Source organism: Lepisma saccharinum, chromosome 2, assembly GCF_977018435.1.
Source record: "Lepisma saccharinum chromosome 2, izLepSacc3.1, whole genome shotgun sequence".
In the NCBI taxonomy this organism is placed as follows: domain Eukaryota; kingdom Metazoa; phylum Arthropoda; class Insecta; order Zygentoma; family Lepismatidae; genus Lepisma; species Lepisma saccharinum.
In genome coordinates, this window is record NC_139230.1 from 63,543,220 (window position 1) to 63,566,692 (window position 23,473).

The following is a 23,473-nucleotide window of genomic DNA, read 5'->3' on the forward strand; positions in this document are numbered from 1 at the left end:
ATGTTATTTTAAATACATTTTACAGTGATCCTCCATTTTTCCTCATAGTCATACCATCCTCCCCTTCTTTATTATGATTAAACTGTGTTTTACATAAGCTATCACTGTTCCCACGCTTGCTGAACATTAACCTTCCTAGCATAAGCCACATGATGTTGTCACTGTTTAATGTCAATGACTTCTGTTGGAGAAAGTGAATAAGCTATACAGGAATGCATTAACCACTACCACAATAATTGTGAGGAATAAACTAAGAACTGGCAACATCACATACATAGGCACGGCTTCTCTGCTTACCATTCACTCCTTATCTAGCTCATGACATTTTCCCTGGTTTCCGATTGGTACAGGGATTGTCGAGTGATCCTTAGCACAGGCAAGGTGAAAGGTTCAAACGAACATGGTTTAGTGATGGTACAGATTATTTGGTACTAGGTATTGGCCAATAGGCATAGGTAAATGGTGTAACTGTTGTATCAGTAATATTACCAATATATTTATAAATAGTCTGTCCAATAGTAGTAGCAGTAGTGCAATATTCCTTCATTTTGTTGTTATTTTTATGTATAAAAACGTATAATTCATGTCATGGTTTTGTAAAGTAAATGCCTAAATATGCAGCTCCTTTTCAATGGCAAAACCCATTTCAAATACTTGGCTATATACATTAATTAAGGAGGTGAATGAATTTATTCATGGAGCATTCAAGGAAGACTTGCAATTTTATGTTGGATCAGTAGAATATTGATTATCAATAGGCCAATAAATAAATTTTCTACAGTAGTTTATCAAAAAGAATAAAACAACATATTTCGACACATAACTAAGGACTAAGGTTTTTGTGGGAGTTTCACACTGTATTACAAGGAACAAAATGAATTCGAAACACATCATATCAGCAGTCTTACTATCAATACTGTTACAACTTTGGAATGTGATATGCAAAGTCATCAACTTACCCCAGCGAGAATGAACACTTAAGTCCTAAGTAATTGCTAGTTGAGTTACAGAAGTGAAAGAATGTTCATGTTTAGCTTCCATGATGGAACGGGGCAATTATGAAAATCATGTGGCTGTTGCAGCACTCCATGAAATGGGGAAGCCAGTGGGTGAAATTTTCAAGACTCCCCAGAAGCTTTGAATCTCCAAAAGGTTGATCTATCATAACACACAGTGTTCCATTGATACTGGAACAGTGACTTACAGGCCCAGGCTGGAACAGCCATGCACCTTAAGGACTGTTCCATTGGTGAAATCAGTGAAGAAATCCTGTACAGAATCAATCAGTGATGGCTCGTGACCTGAACATCTCCAAAATGTCAATGTCTCATGTGATATGAAGGGACCTAGGACTGAAAGCTTACAAAAAAAGTATAGGTCACTTTCTCCCAGCTGATTTAAAGTGTCAGAGGGCAATAAAAGCAAAGCGCTTACTCAAGCTTTATGCCAACAGTGGGCACGTAAGTTCAAATATGAAAACATTTTTACTGTTGAGAGGAACTTGCAGAATGACAAGGTCTAGCCTATGGCACAAGTTCACAATAAGCTAGTGTGAGGGGTCACCATAGTGCTTCTATTTGATTTGATTTTTTGTTATTTAGTGTCGCATTTCTGCTACTTTCGGCTAATCGTGATGAGCCAGCATGCTTTAATCATGATGTGGTTGGGGTGAGTTATGATGACATCACTGAGCTGCATTTCTGCATGAAAGGGGGGTGGACATCAGCCAGAGTGTACCAGGAGACAGTCCTGGACACAATGGTTAAGGATCTCTTTTATGATCATGATTGAATCTTTCAGTAGTATTCTTTCTACATCAGCTTATAAGGCTTGAGCTACCCAGGAGTGGCTTGAGACAAATGTGCCCAATTTCATTTCCCACTCACATTGGCCACATGACAGTCCAGACCTGAAATATATGGACTTAAAATTGTGTGGTCCATGGTTCAAGACATGGCTTGCACAAAGAGACACCCCAGTATTGCTTATTTGAAGCACTATCTCGTGAAGGTGATGGGAGATTTCCTTGTGGATTCAGTGAGTAATTCAATCGATGAGTGGCAACAGAGTTTTATAGCATGGGTGCAGGTCAATAGTGGTCTTTTTGAACAATGATTAGTGTTTTGTTTACACAATATATCAATGTAACACATATGCATGGTATATTACAATATCTTAAAGTACCTGCTGTTTTTATTCAAAACCTTGTGACAGTAATTACGGTAAGACTGGATGTATGTGGAACACTTTCAACAGAAGTTTATAATATCAAATATCAATTGATTGATTAATTTGTTTTATTTTACTTCAATTTCCTCACAATTTTGGATAATTATGAACATATAATATTTATTAATCTGTGATGCAAAGCAAGAAGCGAAGATAAAAACTTGAATTTCTGCCCCCCCCCTGCCCCTCCTACCACACACACCTTCCAATTGGTAAGGATATATTAAAACACCATTTACTATTCATGTCTACTGAGGTAAAAAATAATAACAATTTATAATTAATTAGTAATAAGTGCAATAATACTGCCAATTATATAATATTTCATTGCTCAATTAAAAATGTGTGAGAAAACAACTGAAAATCTGCTTAATCTACCTCCAAGTTACTTCTTTCAGTGTCTGCAACATTTTATGGCATGAACAATGTAATGAATTTCTTACATTTACATTACTATTATTATTATTATTATTATTATTAGTAGTAGTAGTAGTAGTAGTATTAAAAGTAGAAAAAGCACATACCTGGCATTGGCTGTCAAATTCAATATCAATGTACCTCAAAGGCCTGTCATTCTTGCGCTTTGATTTCAAACCAAAATTGAAGGGGCCTTTCATGCTGTACTTCACATGCTCCACTGAAGGTTGCTGTAAGTCTTCCTGAACATCTGCATACAGAGTATGTCTATTTTCAAAACCTTCAACAAATCTATTTTTGGCCCTGAAACAGAAAACAACTATTTGTATTAAAACATACACACACTTTTCTATCTTCTCCACATTCACTCTATTGCTCCACAATGCTACCCAGAGGATACAACATGCTATAAAACTTTAAAACACACATGTTAAATGATTATTATTACTTCATATTGAATGGCACTCACAAGACTGCACTGCAGTGATGGAAAATGCATTACACCAAATTTTCTGAATATCACCTTGTGAAAGTGGTAAGATAGTTTCCTTATCAACAAAGAGTCCCAAGTTCAATGCACAATGGAGGCACATCTCACTTTAAACTGCAGGTCTAATACCAATTAGCCTACTTCATGGACATGTGCAGGATTTTTCCAGGGTGGGGCAAGCAAAGGTAATTTTTTTCTGGGAGGGGGGCAAAGGAGGCATATTTTTACCCATAATGGTGATGCCCATAAAAAACAACACTATTTCAGTCTGAAATTATCATGTTCCTTCAATGTATTTATCAGTGAGGTGCGGTGACGTTGACACTTGGGGTAGCAGTCAGTGACGTGCTCAAGGGGGGGGTTTGGTGTGGGTCACACCCCTCCCCCCCTTTAGGGTCTAGTATTCCTAAAAAAAGGAATGTCAATAACAGAAAAAGATTGCAAAATGATGAACGAGTACTAAAAAAAGTACACGTAAACGCCGCCCACATTCGAAAATAAAAAACGATTTGGGTTCGAATCTCGGCTTGGCCATGGGTATTCTTTGTGTGTGTCCCTTCATCAATTTTATCGTCTCATCTTTGCGATTAGCCAAAAGTGGTGGAAAAGCGAAGTAAAATAAACCAAATCAAGCAATCAATCAATGATTTAATTTTTGTTATATAGCGTCGCTTTTTCTCATATTTGGTTAATTGCGAAGATGATACGATAAAATTAATGAAGGGACAAACACAAAGAACACCCATGCCCAGGTAGGGGTTCGAACTCGGAATTCCTGGTGTCGTAGCGCGCTGTGATAACGACTCCCCCACGGTTGGTTGATTTGGTGTTATAAGTACACTTTATGCACAGAAACAAAACAGGTAACAAAACACACTTTTTTTGTAGTTTCTTCAATAATATTCATTTAGCTTTTTGAGTTCAGAAATACATTTTTCATTCCAAATTATTTCATTATTCACTGCAGAGTACAAGACATAGGACAAGAATGCACACTCATCAACGGCTCGAATCCGGGCCTGGATTGTTCATATGAGGTCCCTTCATCAATTTCATCATATCATCTCATCACTCATCCTCATTTTCGCAGAAAAGCTAATTAAAATAAACCAAACCAACAGCAATATGAACGCGCGTTCTCTTGCCCAAATAAATACATCCGTATTTATGACTGTTAGAGGCCAAGAGTAGTATATTTACCAAAACGAGAGTGAGAGAGTGCCCGAGCACATATTTGTAATTTAATGATTATATATTCCATACTTGAAAAAAAAAAAGAAAGCATAACATTATTGTCTGCACATAACACGTTCCCATTTCATAAATAATAAAACTACATCCCATATTATACATACATATTGTATGTGTAAAAGGTTGTGTAAATAGAGAACATAAGTACTGCAGAAAATTTTACCCTGAATTCTTTAGAGGATTTACAAAACATCTATGAGAAACCAATCCCCTATCTGTCCTATAGGAGATAGACTAGGGGACCTGAAAGCACGGGCTTTCAACCATTGCAGCGGGGGGGGGGGAGGGGGCAAGGGAGGTAGAGGTAGAAATCTTCATTTTCTTTGGGCCGGTCGTTTCTACCTGGAAACTAGTCTGGCGGAAGAAGAGCGAGCTAGGGTATCCAGCCAGCCTTGCCCGCACCGATGGACGAGAAGCGCGTGGAAAAGAGTGTTGCATATGAACTGTGGCTTTAACAAGACAATAAATATTGTGATTTGAATATAATTCGAAATGTGAGATTGATTGATCTATCTCTGCTAGACTAGCTACTCCTCAGTGCACGTCACTGGTATTTATAATACTTAACATAAATTAGTGTGGCTGAAATTAAATTATTTGTGAAATATATAATTTTGAGGTGGACATTCATTTTCCACAGGGAGGGGGCATGGCTCCCCTTGCCCTCTTCCGGACTTCCATGGCCTACCTGTGCATAAAGTGGACATAAAAAAATTCAAACCCGACTTGTGAAGTGTTCTATTAAGGTAAATTTCTGTAAATTGGCTGATGCCAATACATCAAAATGGAGATATATCAGGCTGCATGAGAAAAAAACCGCCAAAAAAACAGGGTTGAGGTTAAAAGTCAATTTAATGATACAGATGACAGCTTTACTACTATGCTATTGGAAAGGGCCAAATTTAGAGATAAAAGGGGGGGGGGGCTCATAAATAAATCAGTGCAAAAGCTGTGTAATGGTACCAAAACATATAGAAAAGCAACAGACAAACTAGAGAAGCCTCACCACAGAACATTTTCTTGCGTCTGACCACTGTACATAAATATGTTATATTGAATGTTTGTGTTTTTTGGAGGATATGATATATTCAGTTTTCAGTGAAAATTGAATATTTGCATGGTTTCTACACACACACACACACACACACACACACATGCATTACTAGCATCATATGTGTAGTGAATGATCATCAATGCTAATGCACTTTTACTTTGGAAGCAAATTCAGGGTGACAGCAATGCACTATGGTGCAACAGGCAGACATTGACATGGAACCCCTGCTGATCAACATCTATTGGTACGGCACACAGTAAAGGCTGAATCTCACTCTGTAGTAAATAAACAGACTTTTCAATTCAATTCAATTCAAATTAACTGCAATGTAAACACATATTTGGTACTGTCACTCATAACACTTTATTATCCTTTTCACATCCTACATCTTGACCAAAATGTTCAACATCACCTAAAACCCACCCTCTGGACAGGGGTAACATTCACAACCCCTGAGAATATGGCATGTTCACCACTGATAATACTCACAGCTCTGTCAAAATGTATCTTTTGTGAAAGTGACGTTTATTTCAATGTTACAACTTGTAACAATCTATCCTTAAAATATAAGGCATTGTTTCATTACTACCACACAGGTGTGTGTGTGTGGGGGGGGGGGTGTATGCATGTGAATACAAGCAATTACACCCTATTTAGAAATGAGATATTTTCATCCTTACACAGAAGATGAAATTATATAAATGTCTATATGAACTTTGATTTATGAAAGAACTAATTTTGGTTCCACTACAAAACCATCAATAATCCTAACGCACATACTGTATGTATATTAATGAATAACTGAGAATACAATTTTATGGTTTCCACAGGAAAACATTCTAGAGAGAATTTTATGTTTCAAATACACTCCAATGTACTCTCAGACATTCGTGGCTGACATATAATGAAAAAAACTGAATACACATTTGATATCCACACACATATACATACACACGAAATTACATCATGTTTTATTCATGTTAATCATGCTACTAAATCTCACAATTTCATTTCAACTTTTAATATGCTACTAAAGTGAAATATTTTTATATGGTTTTACCACTTGCTGTATCACCTCCAAAAGAGCACAAGCAGCGACATGCACTGAGGAGTAGCAAGTTTAGCAGTGATAGATCAATCAATTTCATATGTCTAATTATTTTCAAATCACAATACTTATTGTCTTCTCGAAGCCACAGTTCATATGCAACACTATTTTTCAAGTGCTTTTTAGGGCCTCCCCGATGGCCTAGTGGTTGCGCTGTCACCTTATAATCAAGGGGTTCTGGGTTTGATACCCAGTAGAGGCACATAGTGGTTTGGATCCCACTTTAAACTGTAGGTCCAGTCCCAATTAGCCTTACTGTGCATAAAGTGGACTTAAAACACTAACTTAACTCAACTCAACCTCAAGTGCTTTTTAACCCTCAGTACAGATGAAACCAGAAGAGAGGCCACTCCTCTTACAGAAGGGAGTTAGAAATACTTCATTACTCCAGTATTGTGATTAAAGCTTGAGGGAAGGAAGGTTGTTTCAGACAAGGCCATCACTATCCTGAAACATGGAGCCTTAGGTGTAGGCAGGCAATACATGCAAACTTGTTTCTGTGAGTTTTCTCTTGGAATCTTGTCAGACATTAACTGGGAAATTACGGAAGAATTGTATGTGTTACTCCCTATGTGTCTGTGTGTGTGTTTATGTGTGTGCACATGGGCTGTTTTTAAATTGGATGTATTTTTATTGCTCCCATCAATTAAATGCAGTCATCGGAATGAACCAGGTTAACAATGAATATATGAAAGAAACATTAAAAATGTCAAAATTCCAGACATGACTAGCTTCTTTACTCTTGTCACTGCACATATATTCTTTGGATATTGCATCTCATTAAAAATGTATCAATAGTTTGTTTTTTTCCAAAGCAAACAAACTTAAGATTTCCTGTGTTTCCTTGTTTGACTTGTTGATTTAAGTCCACTTTATGCACAGATATTCTGATCAGGATTGGACCTACAGTTTAAGCTGGGATCCAAACCACTGTGCAATGTGCCTCCACCGGGTATAGAACCTAGGACCCCTTGATTACAAGATGATGAAGTTACCACTATGACATCGGGGAGGAAAGATTTTTTGTGTAAAAAATATAAAATAAATATGTAAGAAATATGGTAGTTGCATCTCAATTGTATTTGGATTTTTTTGTTATTTACAAAACTTTTGGCTAGTCACAACAATGAGGGGGTGAGTGAAGAATGAATGAAACTGATGAAGGGATGCTCATATGGAACACCCATGCCTAGGCCACGAATCAAACTCTGGAACTTTAATGGCAATATTAAAAATCGACTGCACAACGAGCGTCACATTACACATGGCTATGTGGAACTATGATGACAAGATATATTAATGAGGCCAGGAACACATTCAATTGTCAGGTCAGAACCATGTGTCATACAATACAGGTGGAATTGTTGTTGATTGACGTGGATTGTTAATCTGCCTAAACTCTTAAAATGTTCTAATCCCAGGTTATCTGTTCAAATCATTATTTCACTATTGCTGGCCTCCATGACAGAGTGATTGACACACTGCTTGATGGACACACAGGGACCCTATGTTCGAACCTTGGGTAATACTTGAAGATCTTATTGTGTTAATCATCTATTTCATCATTCTATTGTTCATATTCGTAATTGAAATTAACCAAGAATGGTAGAGAATGGTCATGAAATAAAGATAATACATCACTATCACTTGCTGAATACAATGACATTCTTTGCTGTTTCTATACTTGTTTTAGAGCTAATGACAACCACAATAACAAAATAACGAAGAAACAAACAGCCAATATGCATCAACGGAGTACGTAAATATATATCTTTGGAATAAATCGTCAGCTCAGAAGCTGGTTTCTTTTGAGCTCAAAATGACAAAAAGAAATAAAAATATTCCCATGACCAAATGTCTTCAGAACGAAACACTGTGTTACTTCCTTGAAGACTCGTGGCTAACATTGCTTGTTCTCTCTGGTTGCTGATGACCTTGAGGGCTGTGCAGCTCTCTCCCCCAGTCTTGCATGCACTTTGGGTATTTACGGTGCACTGTTTCCAATTAAATATCTTGTTCCTTTCTTCTTTGGGTGTAATAAGAGGTGAGGCCTTTCATTTGATTTTGAGTATACAATCAGCAGGCAGGCTGGAAGGAGCTACGCCAGCAGGTTTTTTGACTGCCTGACCAGTTTCAGGTAGAAGCTGCGGTGGAAAGAAAAGGGGAAGATTTCTGTTTTAATTCCCCCTCTCCCTTGCCTTTAACTGGCCAGGCAGTTCAATGGTTGAAAGCTCATGGTTTCTACTAAACCAATCTATCACCATCTATTGCTTTCCCCCAATTCCCTTTCATTTCATCCGATAAACTCAGGAGAGTACTTCCAATATTTACACCACAAATTTTACACATTGTGTATATGCATAATAGCACATGGTTTCAAGTGTTATTTTCATGAAATGAGATAGTAAGTATTTTGTGTGCAAACAAATTACTGGAAACAGTTCCTTTTTTCCCAATAGAAATGTAATTATAAAAAGTAAAAAGTGACAAAAACCTCTATTGTTCATTTTAGTTGTATTATCTTTAAATACACAAATTTCTTGCCCACAAGTACAAGAGCTGATAAATACATTTTGATAATCCTAAGAATCTGAAATATGGGTATGTGTAGTAGTGAGGGGATGTGTGTATTGTACATGGTCTGTGGTAAATAATGGAATACATTTCCAGTGAAAAACTGCAAAAAAAGCAAATTTCACAAAACCTCCTCTGTTTTCTTGCTGTGCTAATTTACATTTTTGCCATTTCACATCAGATTTCTGGTTTTTGAATTTCAAATGCAATGTGAGAATAAAAATGGCTAACAAACTCATGGTAGTGATGAGGGGCAGTCATTAACATGGAATTTGAACTCAAGGTCTTTCTTCAATGTGCTCATTGTTTTCAAAGAGCACTTTCTGAAAATTACTTTCTTGTCTCTTTCTGTCTGTGGGCTTCCATGCATAGGCTCAACCAGAAAGTTTTTAAAGAAGGTCAGGCTGCTGAATAAGTATTTTGAATGTCAACATTAGTAGAAAATGGGACAAAATAATTACAATTAGTTTTCTTTTGTAAGAAAATTAAGTCCAAAGGAGAATTTATAACCACCATAACACCCCTTTCCAGTTTGTTTGTTTATTTAGCATCTCTGTTACATATATTTAATTGTGACAGTAAGGTCTTATCTGCTACAACATTAGATGCAAAGCATATTTAACTCTCATAATTAATTAATACATGAAACTTCATAGGGGATTCACATATTTGAAGATACATCAAATTCAGATTTCGTGCTAAATTATCACTTCCTCGAAATAGCTAAATTCTTTCTTTTGTATCTTAACAACACTGCAATCTATGCATTTGGGTGTGTGAGCAGAGGGGAAAGGGGTGCATGATGATTTAAAGATTACCCATAATCAGTTGCTACCTCAAGTACCTAAGTCACCGCACATCACAAAGCACAAGTGTTCAAGATAGAATATGCATGTCATTTCTAAGCCAGTCATTCTTGTAGTTCATTTTTTTGAACAAGAATGCAAGTATAGCAATAATATATCTCAAATAGAGGGGCTCAGAGGAAGAGTAGAGGACACTGCAGTATGAGAAATCCCATGATAACAGTACATAATTTAAGCATAAGGAACATATGTGAAAAATGAGACAGCATTACCTCCTACTCAATTGCAACAGAAATATATAGCTCCTTCTACTGCTACACTGATGCATTTAGCGACTACAAATTACAAAAGGATTAGAATTACTAACCATGAATCATAATCCTCGTAGTACTCTGTAAGGTAAGTGATCTTTGGTTCTTTCGGCTTCAACTCTGTAAAGACGTATCCTCCTACCCATTCTTCACCATAGCTGAAAATGAAAGTATCACTGTTCACAAATTCTTCTAGCAGAATTCAATTAATACACACACATGATATATATATATATATATATATATATATATATATATATTAAAGCAAGAAAATAGAACATGTCCATAAACATGAAAAAGAGTACTTGTAGGTGGTAGAATTATAGATTTTCCTTCCAATGTTTCCAGTTCCTTCTTCAGAGATGTGCAGGAATCAAGACATCAAAATATTAAAATTGTTCAAAATGGGTAAAAAGAGAAAACAGAATCATTCTGGCCCCACAATAAAAGTCAGACTGATAAGACAAGTCAAAGGTCCTATCAGTAGTGTCCAGATTTCCTGCTTCAAATGGGAAGTAAAACTACCTGAGCAACATAGAACCACATCTTCTGCTTTCCCCTCTCCTCTGCTCTTCTCTCATTTCCTCTACCTCAAGGGAGTGTGGAAAGGTTGGGAAATTGTATTCCTGTGTGGAGGATTATTACTGTTTTTACATCAAACCATATCTGTCCTAAAACACCACAATTGCAATACATTTTTTAATTTTCTTTGGTTCCATGCCCATCCAGGATCTGGGATCTGCCTTTTAATTAATTTCTACTGTAAAGCCTTTAATGCCATATTGAATGCCCAAAGCCATATACTTGCAGAGTCTCAGTCCTTGAATTGCCTTCCAAAGTGCATATCCACAAAATATTCCTTCAAAACTCCTGCATTTGATACAGATTTTTCAAATAATAGGATGTTTCAGACCAAAGTGACAAGTAATAACTATTCATGGCAAACAAAATGTCAAAATTTTGGTATAAAAACTGGGCACATTTCAGGAGTAAAAGCATTATAAATAATGGCATTTTGGTGTTAAAATTATGAATAAACTCCTAAATTTGATTTAAAAACTATACTTATTACACAAAACAAACATTTCCCTTCTAGTAGTATATTTATGTAGTAATCAGATAATTAAGTTCATTCCAGTGCAAAGGAGTCCATTTTCACTTCTCAAATATTTACAGCAGAATTAATTAATTTTCTGGGATTCTCATAACTCAAAGGATAACTCAGACTTCAGAAAGCGTCGTGTCAGTAAATAAACTGTAAATTTGATGTTTAAGAGTTTATTTCGCATTTTGCAGCTCATTTTGCATTATTTCGTGACAATATATGGTAGGAAAATGCACCTCACACATTTCAAAAACATGAAAATGAATATTGCAATGTGTCATTTCACATTTTCATCAAAAACTATATATTCATGCTTCTAGTAATAAGCGATACAAGATGTGGCTGTTTTAAAGCAAAGTGACAAGTGGCAAAACCACCAATTGCATGCTCAGTAATTGGTACTATCCTTCCAGTCTATAAAAAAGCATTCACTGCATATGTGTGACTGACATAACTAGATGACTCAAATCCCACTATTAAGGAAGCTGCCAAGTTTAAGTGAAAGGTGCAGCTTATGTCACTCCAGTATGAAAGGTTGCATTTATTTCTTATGGTTTGTTTCATATAATTGGAGTATGGCCAGACGCTCACATAATATGGATAGATTGGATCGAAGAAAACACAACAGATTTCAGCTCCAAGATCAAATGTATTTGATAATTTCTGGCATCAATGCTGTAAGAAGATGTGGGTAAGAGCATGTTGGGCTTTGATCAGTGATGAGTGTTTTCTCTGTGTGACCACTGCAGTGTTAATAAGGAATCAGAAATTTATCTAAAATCAAGTTGTATGTAAGTTATTCTTCAGTTTATATCATATTAGTTAATATTATAAAAGTATTATCACAAGCATTGGGTGTTAACAGTGGAAATGCTGTTGACCCTAGCAATTCTGTATTGGAACAAATTATGCTGCTGGTGCCATTATTCCAGCAGGTGAAACAATGAATGCTTGTAGTTGAGAATTTTGACATGGGAGATGTGAGTGACCATGAAGTTCTTGCATTGTTCTGATATTTTTTAAATCTATGAAATCTTCAATGCATATTGTCAATGGAGCTGTTCACAGCCAAAATTTTCTGGTGGCAGTGAGAGCATATTTGTATCCTTAGAGAAATTAGTTTGTCATTTTGTCGCCCTAAGCTTTACTCTGGACCAAGATTGAGTGGCTATTCAAACCTTACTTTCACAAACGTTAAGAGTTTCTGATTTAAATCCCTATTAAAACTGCTGATCTCCATGGAAAAGTGGTTAGCCAAGCATGTTACATTGCCAGGAGTCCAATGTTTGGATCCTCCAGGCATGGGTGTTCTTTGTGAGTGTTCCTTCATCAATTTCATCATATCATAATTCATCCTCACCTTTGCAATTAGCCAAAAGTGGCAGGTAAGTAAAATAGACCAAATCAATCCCATTTAAAACTATGTTTCATAAAACTTCCAGATAACATAATAAGTCATAAGTTTCTGAAAATAGCAGTTTTGTGTAGCTAATAATTAATATATTGTCCCACACTGTGGCTGTGCAATCTAAGGTGTCAGGCATTGGACTTGGGCAATAGGATGCATGTCAAGTTTCGGGGGAAGCACCACAAATTTTCTCCAGAGATTTTGGCCAGTGTATGGGAGTGGTGACCACTCACCATCACGAGGAAACTGAGGAGCTATAAATGAGTAGTGAAACCTAGTCATGAAAACCTACAACAACTGGGGATTTTTCGTCCTGACTACAGGTCAACCTGTAACTGATTAGATGATCCCCACCTATGCTGTGGCCATGGGCGTCCGGAAGGGGGTGCCATACCCCCCCCCTTGAAAATGAAAGTCAACCAAAAAATATGTATTTCACACATATAATTTCATTTTAGCCACAATAATATGTGTTAATTATTGCATGAACACCATAAATTCAAATTTAAGCAAAGATTTTTAGGGAACAGCACTATTTTTGGGAAAAAATTGTCTTCGTTTGCCCCCCTGGAAAAAATCCTGTGGACGTCCATGGCTGTGGCATGTGGGAATGAGGCCGGCAGTCAGTAGGTAGGCCTTGGAACCGACGGGCTGTTGCATCATGGACTCAAAAGAATTAATAATATGTTAAAGTGTAATGGCAGTGTAGCTCAAATGGACTAAATGGCATATGTTTATGCATAAATAACACTAATCTTGGTGTCATTTGTGTTGTTACCAGCTGCCATGGGTTCACAATATAAAATTTAAAGTGTACACTGCACTGCACCTTATGTTCTATCTAGTTGCAAGTATGCATAAATCAAAGGCAAGTGTCAGATTTAGAGTATCTCTTGAAATAATTCAGAAAAAATGTATTAAGTGTTGCATACATATTACACTTATTATTACACTCTGTGTCTCCCCAATAATTAAATAATCAGGTATTTTTCTTATTTATATTTGCGTTGCATAATCAGATCATTTATACCGGGCGTTTCATAAATAATTAATAACGTGTGACTTCTTTTTGTGGGGTTTCATCAAAGACAGGGTATTCTTCTCACTGATGCTGTGTGCTATTGCAGCCCTAAGGGAGTGCATCGCAACCATAGACACTATTGAGAGGCCCATGTTGATGCGAGTGTTGCAATAAGTACACTATCATGTTGATGGGTGCCACGTCACTCGTGGTGCAAACGTTGAACATTTGTAGGTGTTACAAAAACTGTTTGAGTGCCTCGTTCATTCTGGACTGGTTTCATTAACATAAGTTCAATACTTTACATGCAATCAATATTTGGGACGCCTCAAGTATTTATGAAACATCCAGTATATGAATGTATATTAAGGTGCTTCAAAAAAAAAAAAAAATCAGTTTCTCTCTTCTCACCCTCTCATTTTTTTACAATATACATAAACATGATTTATCCAAAATTTCAGCTTTTTTGAATAATATTTAGGGGTCACGCAACACCATCGAATTTCTATTGCAAGTTAGCAGAATAGACATATGAACGATAAGAAGGATTATGCCATTATCCTAATATTAATACTTGTCAAAAGTTTAACATCTCTACAAGTTAAACAGTGTTTGGTTAGTTAAGGAAATAAGGTTTTCCGGAGTTCAGTCACTAGCGCAGCAAGGCAGAGCTCACCTTCTAGTCAACCAAGCTGATGACGATAGTGAAGATTATATTCATTATCAAAGCTCTTCCGAAATCAGCAAGACACAGAAAAGTGCAAGAAGTGACATAAGAAGAAGTATGCCTCTGGTTTTCACACCAACTCTCTATGTAGGGAAAATAAGTGACAGAAAAGCAACCTTGGTAGTAACTGCTGCATTGTTAATGTAAAGTGTTGATCAAAATCTTGAAGATTTTACACTTAGTCATTCATCCATAAGAAGGCAAAGCAAACTATCCCCTCCAAACCAGCCACTAACATACAAGAAAACTTTCCATTTAAAACTAAAGCCTCCTTGATAGTGCACTGGGACTGAAAACTGATGCAAGATGTATATGGAAAAGAAAAGGAAGATCACCTTGCCAATAATAATATCAGGACCAAACTTTGATTATCAACTATGTGGTATTACTGTCATAGACAAGAAGATGCAACGGAAATCTGTTTTAGATATTGCCAAGTTAGTATTACCAACGGGCTGAATCTGAATGGAGTATGTGCTTTGACACGACATTGACTACCATGATGAAGGTCCCGGGTTCGATCCCCGGCCGGTTCAAATCCGGGAACTTTTCTAACATTGGAAGGGGCCCCGGTGCCCACCTAGCGTCGAATAACATGGGTACCTGGGGGAAACCCTGGGGGGTAAAGGCGGTCAGGGGCATGGTGCTGATCATATCACCCCCACTCATGACCGGATCAAGAAAGTGTGGGGCGTTACACCTGCACCCACTATACGCCTTCGTGGAATGGTGCTAAGCACAGGGGAACACTTTTATCTTACCTTTGCATGTTTGACAATGGAACAAAACCTAGGCAAACAACTTTTGTATTTACTGGCACCACGTGGAAATTATGCTATCTGCCATATTCATGCAATGCATGGTATTGGAACCTTCTACACCTGGTGTGCCTAATATACTATTTTTTTAATTATGTCGACATTCATGGCCAAAGATTGACCACTCTAATTTTGAACTCGGAGTGAGGAATCCTGAGGTGCTGGAAGCCATTCAGAGCAACATGTGACTAGTAATGGAATTTGTACAAGTCAACTTCTGATGCTCCATGAATGAGAGAATTACAGAGACACTGGAACTTTCTGTAATTATTCTCCGAGGAACACTTCCTTGTGGTGTAAGCTTTGGTGCTCCAGGAGCTATCCATCATGTCAGATGGATGTCGAAGGTTCTTTACAGCTAAAAAATGTGGATGTTTCGCAACAAGTTCAAGCTTACAGCATGAGAAAGTAAAGGTTTAGTAACATCTGTATTTTCATTGTGATAGAATAATAAATTGGTTCAAAGCACCCCTTCCTGTGCAAGCACCAAGAAATGACTGGGATCTTCTTCAGTGTTATGTAGTATAAAAAAAAACAACAAAAAAAAACAACAGATATATCAAATGTGTCCATCATGACAAACTGCCACATCTTTGGTCAGTGGCCTGCCCAACATTTTTGAAAGAAGGTTTACTTTAAGAGGTGATTATTTTTGCTACATTAGAGAGGTTTGGTTTAAGGCTTTTAATGTCTTCGTAATTTTTGGACTTGTGTGTGTGCATACAATGTTATCTAATGATGAAAGAAACTAATCCAGGATGTGAACCATCTCATGGTTGCAGCTATTTTTCAGAGCCAATCGTTTCATCTACCCATTGAAACAAACAGGATACTACATTAAAAATCTAAATCTATGTATTAAAAAGTAAATCAATGTAATTTTCACAGAGGTACACTTTGTCCCCAGTGTTATGTCTGGTACTCGGTATCACCATCTATCTATACATATGCTACATATAGATATGCATTTCATGTAAAGGAGAGATAAACTGAACTTTGCCATGATCACAAAAATTCAGTGAATGGCAGAGACACATACCAGAACTCAGGTGTATGGTTCTTCCTACAACCACCCAACAAATCATAATATTATCCATATACATGAAAAAATACTTTGTAAAACCACTTCTTTTTTAACTATGCTTGCCTAACCTAACCAAACCTTATCGGAAATGGTTCGTGGGGCTATCCATCAGCTACCCGTGCATAATGTACAATTTGCACACGTGACGAACACAATAGTATATATTTTTCGGTGAAGAAGGTTGGAAACATTGCATACCTACAATGGTAGTCAACCTGTGCATGCCATATTGTTTGTTTCAGATGCGAAAAAAGGAATAACAAAAACTACTTCGATGTGAAAAATTGTATTTGTTTTTGTGTAAAAAGCATAATGGCACCTTGAACTATGTTCCGCAATACACAATTGGTAAATACGAACCATATGAAATGCAAAATATCCAATTTTAATGTGTCTCTGATATAACGAACAGTTACCTTTATATTCATCTATGCCCATTGCAAAATCAAGAACATTAAAGTGTCACATGAAATGGCTTTTCCAAACATTTACATTTCGTATATGTGACACAATTGCAAAGCATGCATGCATGCACTGTTTTCTTCCAAAACTCTGAATGTGATATGTTTGTTCCAAAAGCAACCTCAAATGCTTTTGGAAGTATTTCATACTCTTTTTGTTCATGTATTGCACACAATTTTTCAAACTTTTTAGCAGGGTTATAGTATTTGATATTCATTTTAACACATAAGTCACTAAAAACAATAATAATATCACAATATGAAATAATTCATATTTAAGTACATCATTGCATATCATAAAAACTATCGACCGATGCCGTTTGAAAAATGAAAACAGCACTAGTATCTCAATGTAAAAATTGTATAACACAATGCACACATGTAGCTACTGTTTTATCTTTATATTTTAAAGCTAAGCACTAAAATGTTGACTCTCAACTTACATGATGATGAAGTGTAGGCAGCTGCAGTATTAGTCTATTATTACAGCATAAAATGATATATGAAATGAAACTGTTAACCTTGAGAACCGACTGCATGTTCTATGACTCACAAGACGTTTCAACATGTTATCTGGTGTTCTCATTAAATGGCCAAGTTTGAGGGATCTCATAATTAAATTTAAAAAAATTAAAAAATTTGTAAGCATGGTCAGTCATGTTGAAGGCACACATATTTTATAATAACACAACTAGCAATTCATTAGCGTACAGTGTGTGAATCCAATTTGCATTCATGACTTTCTTCTATTTAAACACATTAGAGACACATTAAAATCCTATATTTTGTGTTTCACATGATTTGTACTTACCAATTGTGTATTGCGGAACATAGTTGAAGGTGCCAGTATGCTTTTTACACGAAAAAAAAAACGCAATTTTTCACATTCTGAATGCTTTTTTTAAATTTCTTTCTTTGCTTCTGGAACACACAATATGGCGGGCACATCTTGACTCAAGTTGTGGGTATGCAATGTTTCAACCTTCTTCACCGAAAAATACCTACTATTGTGTTTGTCACCGGTGGAAATTATACATTATGCAAGGGTAGATGATGGATAGCCCCATGAACCATACATGGATAGCCCCACAAACCATTCACGGATAGCCCCACGAACCATTCACAGATAGCTCCATGAACCATTATGCACGGTAGCTGACCGATAGCCCCACGAACCATTTCTGATAAGGTTAGGTTAGGTTTGGTTACTTTAGGCAAGCATAGTAAAAAAAAAGGGGGGTTGAAACACTAACAGGGGCTTACATCATCAAACATACGCAGCATCCGGTTGTCGTAGGGCAAGTAAATGAAAGCAATGGCAATTGTGCATCGGTGAGATATTTTTCTTGAAAAATACATGATTTCCCGGTCAAATATATTCCACGATGAAAGAAAATACCTCGACGAACGTTGTAAACCTTGGAGAAACTCATTTCCGTAAGTAGTTTCTTGTGTAAAATTGAAGAAATGTGTCTCCGATGTATGAAACTGTTACCAAACTTTATGTTTTCTATTATTAGTATGTTACCTTACAACCTTATTTGCACTACAAACTCTTGTGTGGTCATTTGCTAACTTCAACAAGCCACATGTCACCACTAATATTCTTGGTAACAAACATGTTTCTTTAACGTGAAAATAAGTAGAATTTAGACTCAATTAAAAATTATAAATTCACTCCGACACCCTACCTTGAATATCATATTTTGCAGAACCAAGAACTGTTTACTCACACGTTCTTACAAAAAATAAAAAAAATTCCAGGCTGGTCTTGGAAAATGCATTTATATGATTATGTGATTGTAATAAGGCTACAACTATTAAAAAAATAAAGACAGATTCAAGGAAGATAATTGAGTGGTTCCGGAGTGAAATTTGACAAAGACAAAAGCATGAAACAGAAAAAATCAGGTGAAAGTGCCTTCATTACATTTAACTTATGGGTTACCCAGATGTTCTCATGTGTATCTGGCCATAACTTGCTAGTGAATGAACTTCATTCACTATCGTACAGTAACTTTAGACTAGTCATCAACTGAATCCTGTTAACTCACATTTGAACCGAATGTGGGTTATCAAGTTTTACTCCCTATCCCCTCAAATGTTCAAACACTTTCTAACATACTTACTAAGGTAATGGAGGAAGTGAGCTTTTTGGAGACGTTACTTCTGAAGACGTTTTCTTTGAAGACTTTCTTATTGAACATTTTGGACACTTCTTTTTTGGAGATTTTGGACACTTTCTTTCTGGCGATTTTGGACTCTTTCTTTTTAAACATTTTGGACACTTTCTTTCTGGAGATTTTGGCCTCTTTGTTTTCAAACATTTTGGGCACTTTCTTTCTGGCGATTTTGGACGCTTTATTTCTGGCGATTTTGATCTCTCTGTTTCTGAACATTTTTGACAAATTCTTTCTGGCGAATTTGGACACTTTTTTTCTGGAGATTCTGGAAGCTTTCTTTCTGGCGATTGTCGACACTTCCTTTTTGAACATTTTGGACACTTTCCTTTTGCACATTTTGCACACTTCCTTTTTGAAGGCATTCTTGTTGAAAATTACAAATTTCCCTTTTTCTGAAGTTGATAAAAAAAAAATTAGATATGGCTCCTTGTCAATCACCGAGGAAGAGTTTATTGATTTCGATATTCCACTGTTACCATGGAAACGATATATCGATAAGCATTTATGACGGATGTTTCCGTGTTGATCGAGTCCAAATAAATCAGAAATATATAATTTTGCAGGTTCCTTGAATATTATCAGAACACGCAGTAGCACAATTTTAATTAAATTAACTTGTCTTAAAAATTTCTTGAAAATAATTTGCTGACTGTTGTTTCTGTTTGGTGAACCAAACGGAAGTGACGTAATAACATCTGAATTGTGCGTGTATGAGAAAATCAAACTTAAAATTCGTAACCATCATTCATGCATTATTTATACAATTACAATTCTAGTAATGCCTACGTTGTTAGATTAGGAAGACAGATTTATGGCTGTTACCAACCTGGGTGTGTCTCTGGTCGAGCGATTTGTGCTTGTGTTTGTCATGAATTGTGTTGTGAGAATGAATTATAAATGCTGAAAATGTGAAGCTAAGACTCGAACATGGGACCGTCGATGACGAGATTCAAGGCGCAAGGGGATCGAGGTTTGTATTTGTGTCCGTAGTATCTGTCTTTAGAGAATTCATTACATTAAAAAAAATGCTTCTAGTCCACCTTATGATCACAAGGAACCTCGGGTTCGTATCGCCATGATCTAAACTTTGAATGATTTTATGGTGTTTGTAAAGGGTATTTAATTTGTTATTGTTATGGCTCATCCCAATGTTATCGTGGGTAGGTTACATCAGTTTAGTGTGAGAAAGCTTGTTCTGAGTCCACTTGATATTCTACTGTTAACTTAGCATGATGCAACCCGGCCAGAAAGCTTTACACAAGTAAATATAGCACCTGAATGACAATCCAAAGAATGGCAGATGGGAAGGTGCCTATCATTGCATACACACAAATGTAAATAGCTGCCTAGTCCACCTTTTGGCATCCAAAGACGGCCCAAGGTCCGATTGTTTAATTCCGATTTCATCATGGTAGGCAGGCATTTTTTTCATGGTTCGATTTCTAATTATGTCTGTTTACACATACTTCGAAATATTAGCGATTACTTACTGTGTATTTCCTTGAGAATGTTTTTATACTTCCATATACTCCTATACTATTCTTGGAAAATGTCTGTTATATCGGAGACACATTTCTTCATTTTTACAGAAGAATCTACTTACGGAAATGAGTTTTTGTAGCATTATGAAAGTTCGTAGAGGTATTTTCTCACCATAGAAACTGCACAACAAGAAATGAGCACTTTGGCTATAATAAACTTGCATTTTGTGCAGAGCGACAACATTATGCCGTTGTTTCCATTATGTACCTGCAGATGGCGTGAGAATCGAAATTCACGCAGTCTCACCAGTGTTTCCAAACGTGGCTTTTTTTACGAGATTTTTTTTTAACTATGCTTACCTAACCTAACCTAACCTTGCCGGAAATGATACATGGGGCTATCGTGAATGTTTTTTTGGGCTATCCGTCAATGGTGTTTGGGGCTATCTGTCAATGGTTTGTGAGGCTATTGTGAATGGTTTTTGGGGCTATCCATCAATGGTTCGTGGGGCTATCGTGAATTGCTTATCGGGCTATCTGCCAGTGATTCATGGGGCTATCGTGAATGGTTTTAGGGGCTATCCATCAATGGTTTGTGGGGCTATCGTGAATGATTTTTGGGGCTATCGGTCAATGGTTTCTGATGACATAATAAGCACGAAAGTAGAATGAAACACTGCAAACCCACTCCAAATCGACAAAACACAAGCACGACGCGCTATGATACAATGCTGTGCGTACCATATTGTATGTTCCACAACGGAACCAAAAGAATTACTCGTAATGAAAAAAATCGAAGTTATTTTTGTGTTTATAGCATAATGGCACCTTCAACTATGTTCAGCAATACACAATTGGTATGCACGAACCATCCGAAACACAAAATATTCGATTTAAATGTGTCTCGAATGTAACAGACATTTGCTCTATTCTTCTCTTGCAACCAGCCATTTGTTTACTCTAGTCTTAGTTATGGACTGCTGTTGCCATCTAGGTAACATTTGTGTGGTGTAAAATGGTTTTATATTTGGGTTAAGCAAGTCATGTTTAGAGCTCCTAGTATTCAAATAACTTCTGTAAATACTTTTGTGGTTAAGTTAGGTGGGCCAAGTATATGCCTCTTACCTTACAATAAAGACTGAAATGCATTCAACACATCATGTTGTTAGTGCCAGTCTCAAGCACTTAGACCTCTCGGAGCCTCTTTTTGGCAGTAGCCTTGTTGATTGTAAGTGGGCACCTTTTCCATCTTCTCTTCACCAATAAGTAGGAATTTTTCAGACATGCAAACAAAGCTAATTACTGTAACGGTTCCGATTGTGTTATGCTCTTTTTCAAAATCTTGTAGCAGAAACATTAACTATCGTAGAACTTTGGCAATGATTGTGACACGAAATTTGAACCTTTCTTAAAGTATTTAGCAGTGTTTTGATTTCGGAAAAGTACTTGTTAGTGTTGAAAAAATACTTTAAAAACACTTTACACAACAATATCTCCTCCCGAAATGCAAGGGATTCTACGTTCATGGAAGCGAAAGGAAGCATCGTGAAGTACTGCTGAGGTACCAAAACTCACCATTTCGCAAACTTCACGCATGACACAGACTACAAACGCTACATGTTCCTCTTTCCCCGGATGTTCGCAGGAGCTCCGAAAAGGTTTCGTGTTTGAGGGAACCAGTAGCAACATCTACTAGTAATTATGGGTGTGCGGGATAGGAAATTTGTATAATGCCGACATTCGGAACGGGAAAAATTCACAGTTTCCCGATAAAGCCAGGAAATTTTCAAGGCGGGAAATATTGAAAATTTCCCAGCATCCACCCCCACCTGTACCGATGTATATTTAGCAGCCTTTTTTTCAGAGCTAAACAAAAACAAAATATAAAAATTGACCCAAATTGCCCACCAGTTCCGGGCTCCACCCCTGGATTAATTCACCTACCACTACCATGCCCCTGCCTTTTTCTGTAGATTCCCTTTAAAGGCATGTTAGAACCAGGTCTTCAGGCTTCCCGAATAGGAGTTTCGTAGCACTCATCATTCGCGAAACTATACATCAGACTAAACACAGTTGTTAAATCACATTTTCGAGCCATGTTCCCTTGGCCCTGGAAAAATATCTGTAGCCTCCACCTGGATGTTTCCTTTGGCATACAAATTTTCCAAATCCTTGATTCGATATGTGGCTGTATAACTTCATCGGTGTTTTGTGGTGTGGACAAGAATGACATTTGTGCAGGAAACCATTTTCGACACACCACTGAAAAGCTGTAGAGTTGTTTGAAAATGTTTCGTGAAGCCTGTACCGGTTCCATGTATCTCCGAACATTTTCCCTGCCAGACGAAAGTACACATTCAAACACTGCACGTAAACGACTAGAGTAAGTGAACCGATGCTGATGTGTCCTCACAGATGTGACCCACAGAGAAGCGGAAGTTCATCCGAAAGACTACAGTAAATAAATGGCTGTTGTCAATGGTAGGATTACATAGGAGTATATGGAAGTGGAAAACCTGTGTCAACATAACACCCAGTAAATTATCGCTAATACTCCGCAGTATGTGTTAACAGAAGTAAATCGAAATTGAACCATTTAAAAATTGCATTCGTAGCATGATGAAATCACAATAAAACGAAAGGAACTTGGGCCCTAATTACTTTCAGAAAGCTTTCAATTTATTTTCAAAATAATTTCTGCAATACTTTCTCTTTCCTTTATGAACAAAAAATGCATTGTCCATGGGAAGCATGGATGCTTGCGTAAGGCAGTCTTTACATCTTTTTTCCACTGATAAGTTGCACTTTTATGAAACTCCAAGGAGAGGTAATTACTTTCACCAAGGTTTGACTTTACTGTAACAATGCTTTGTACAATTCTGCAATACTTCGTCTTTCTCTTATGAAACTGAAAAAAATATCATTAAACATTCAGAACTGTTACC

At 36.8% G+C, this 23,473-nt stretch overlaps 1 protein-coding gene across 1 annotated transcript in view; it reads right to left on the reverse strand.

Moving 5' to 3' along the window:
• LOC145982317 (uncharacterized) overlaps positions 1–19,409 on the reverse strand; it is a 40,333-nt gene extending 20,924 nt beyond the window's left edge. The window contains exons 1-3 of the mRNA XM_083115878.1: positions 18,994–19,409; positions 10,297–10,398; positions 2,754–2,949 (exon numbers count right to left, since the gene is read on the reverse strand). Of these exons, the coding sequence (XP_082972004.1) occupies positions 2,754–2,949; positions 10,297–10,398; positions 18,994–19,409 (714 nt within the window). The remainder of the gene's footprint in view (positions 1–2,753; positions 2,950–10,296; positions 10,399–18,993) is intronic.
• Positions 19,410–23,473: the final 4,064 nt, after the last annotated feature.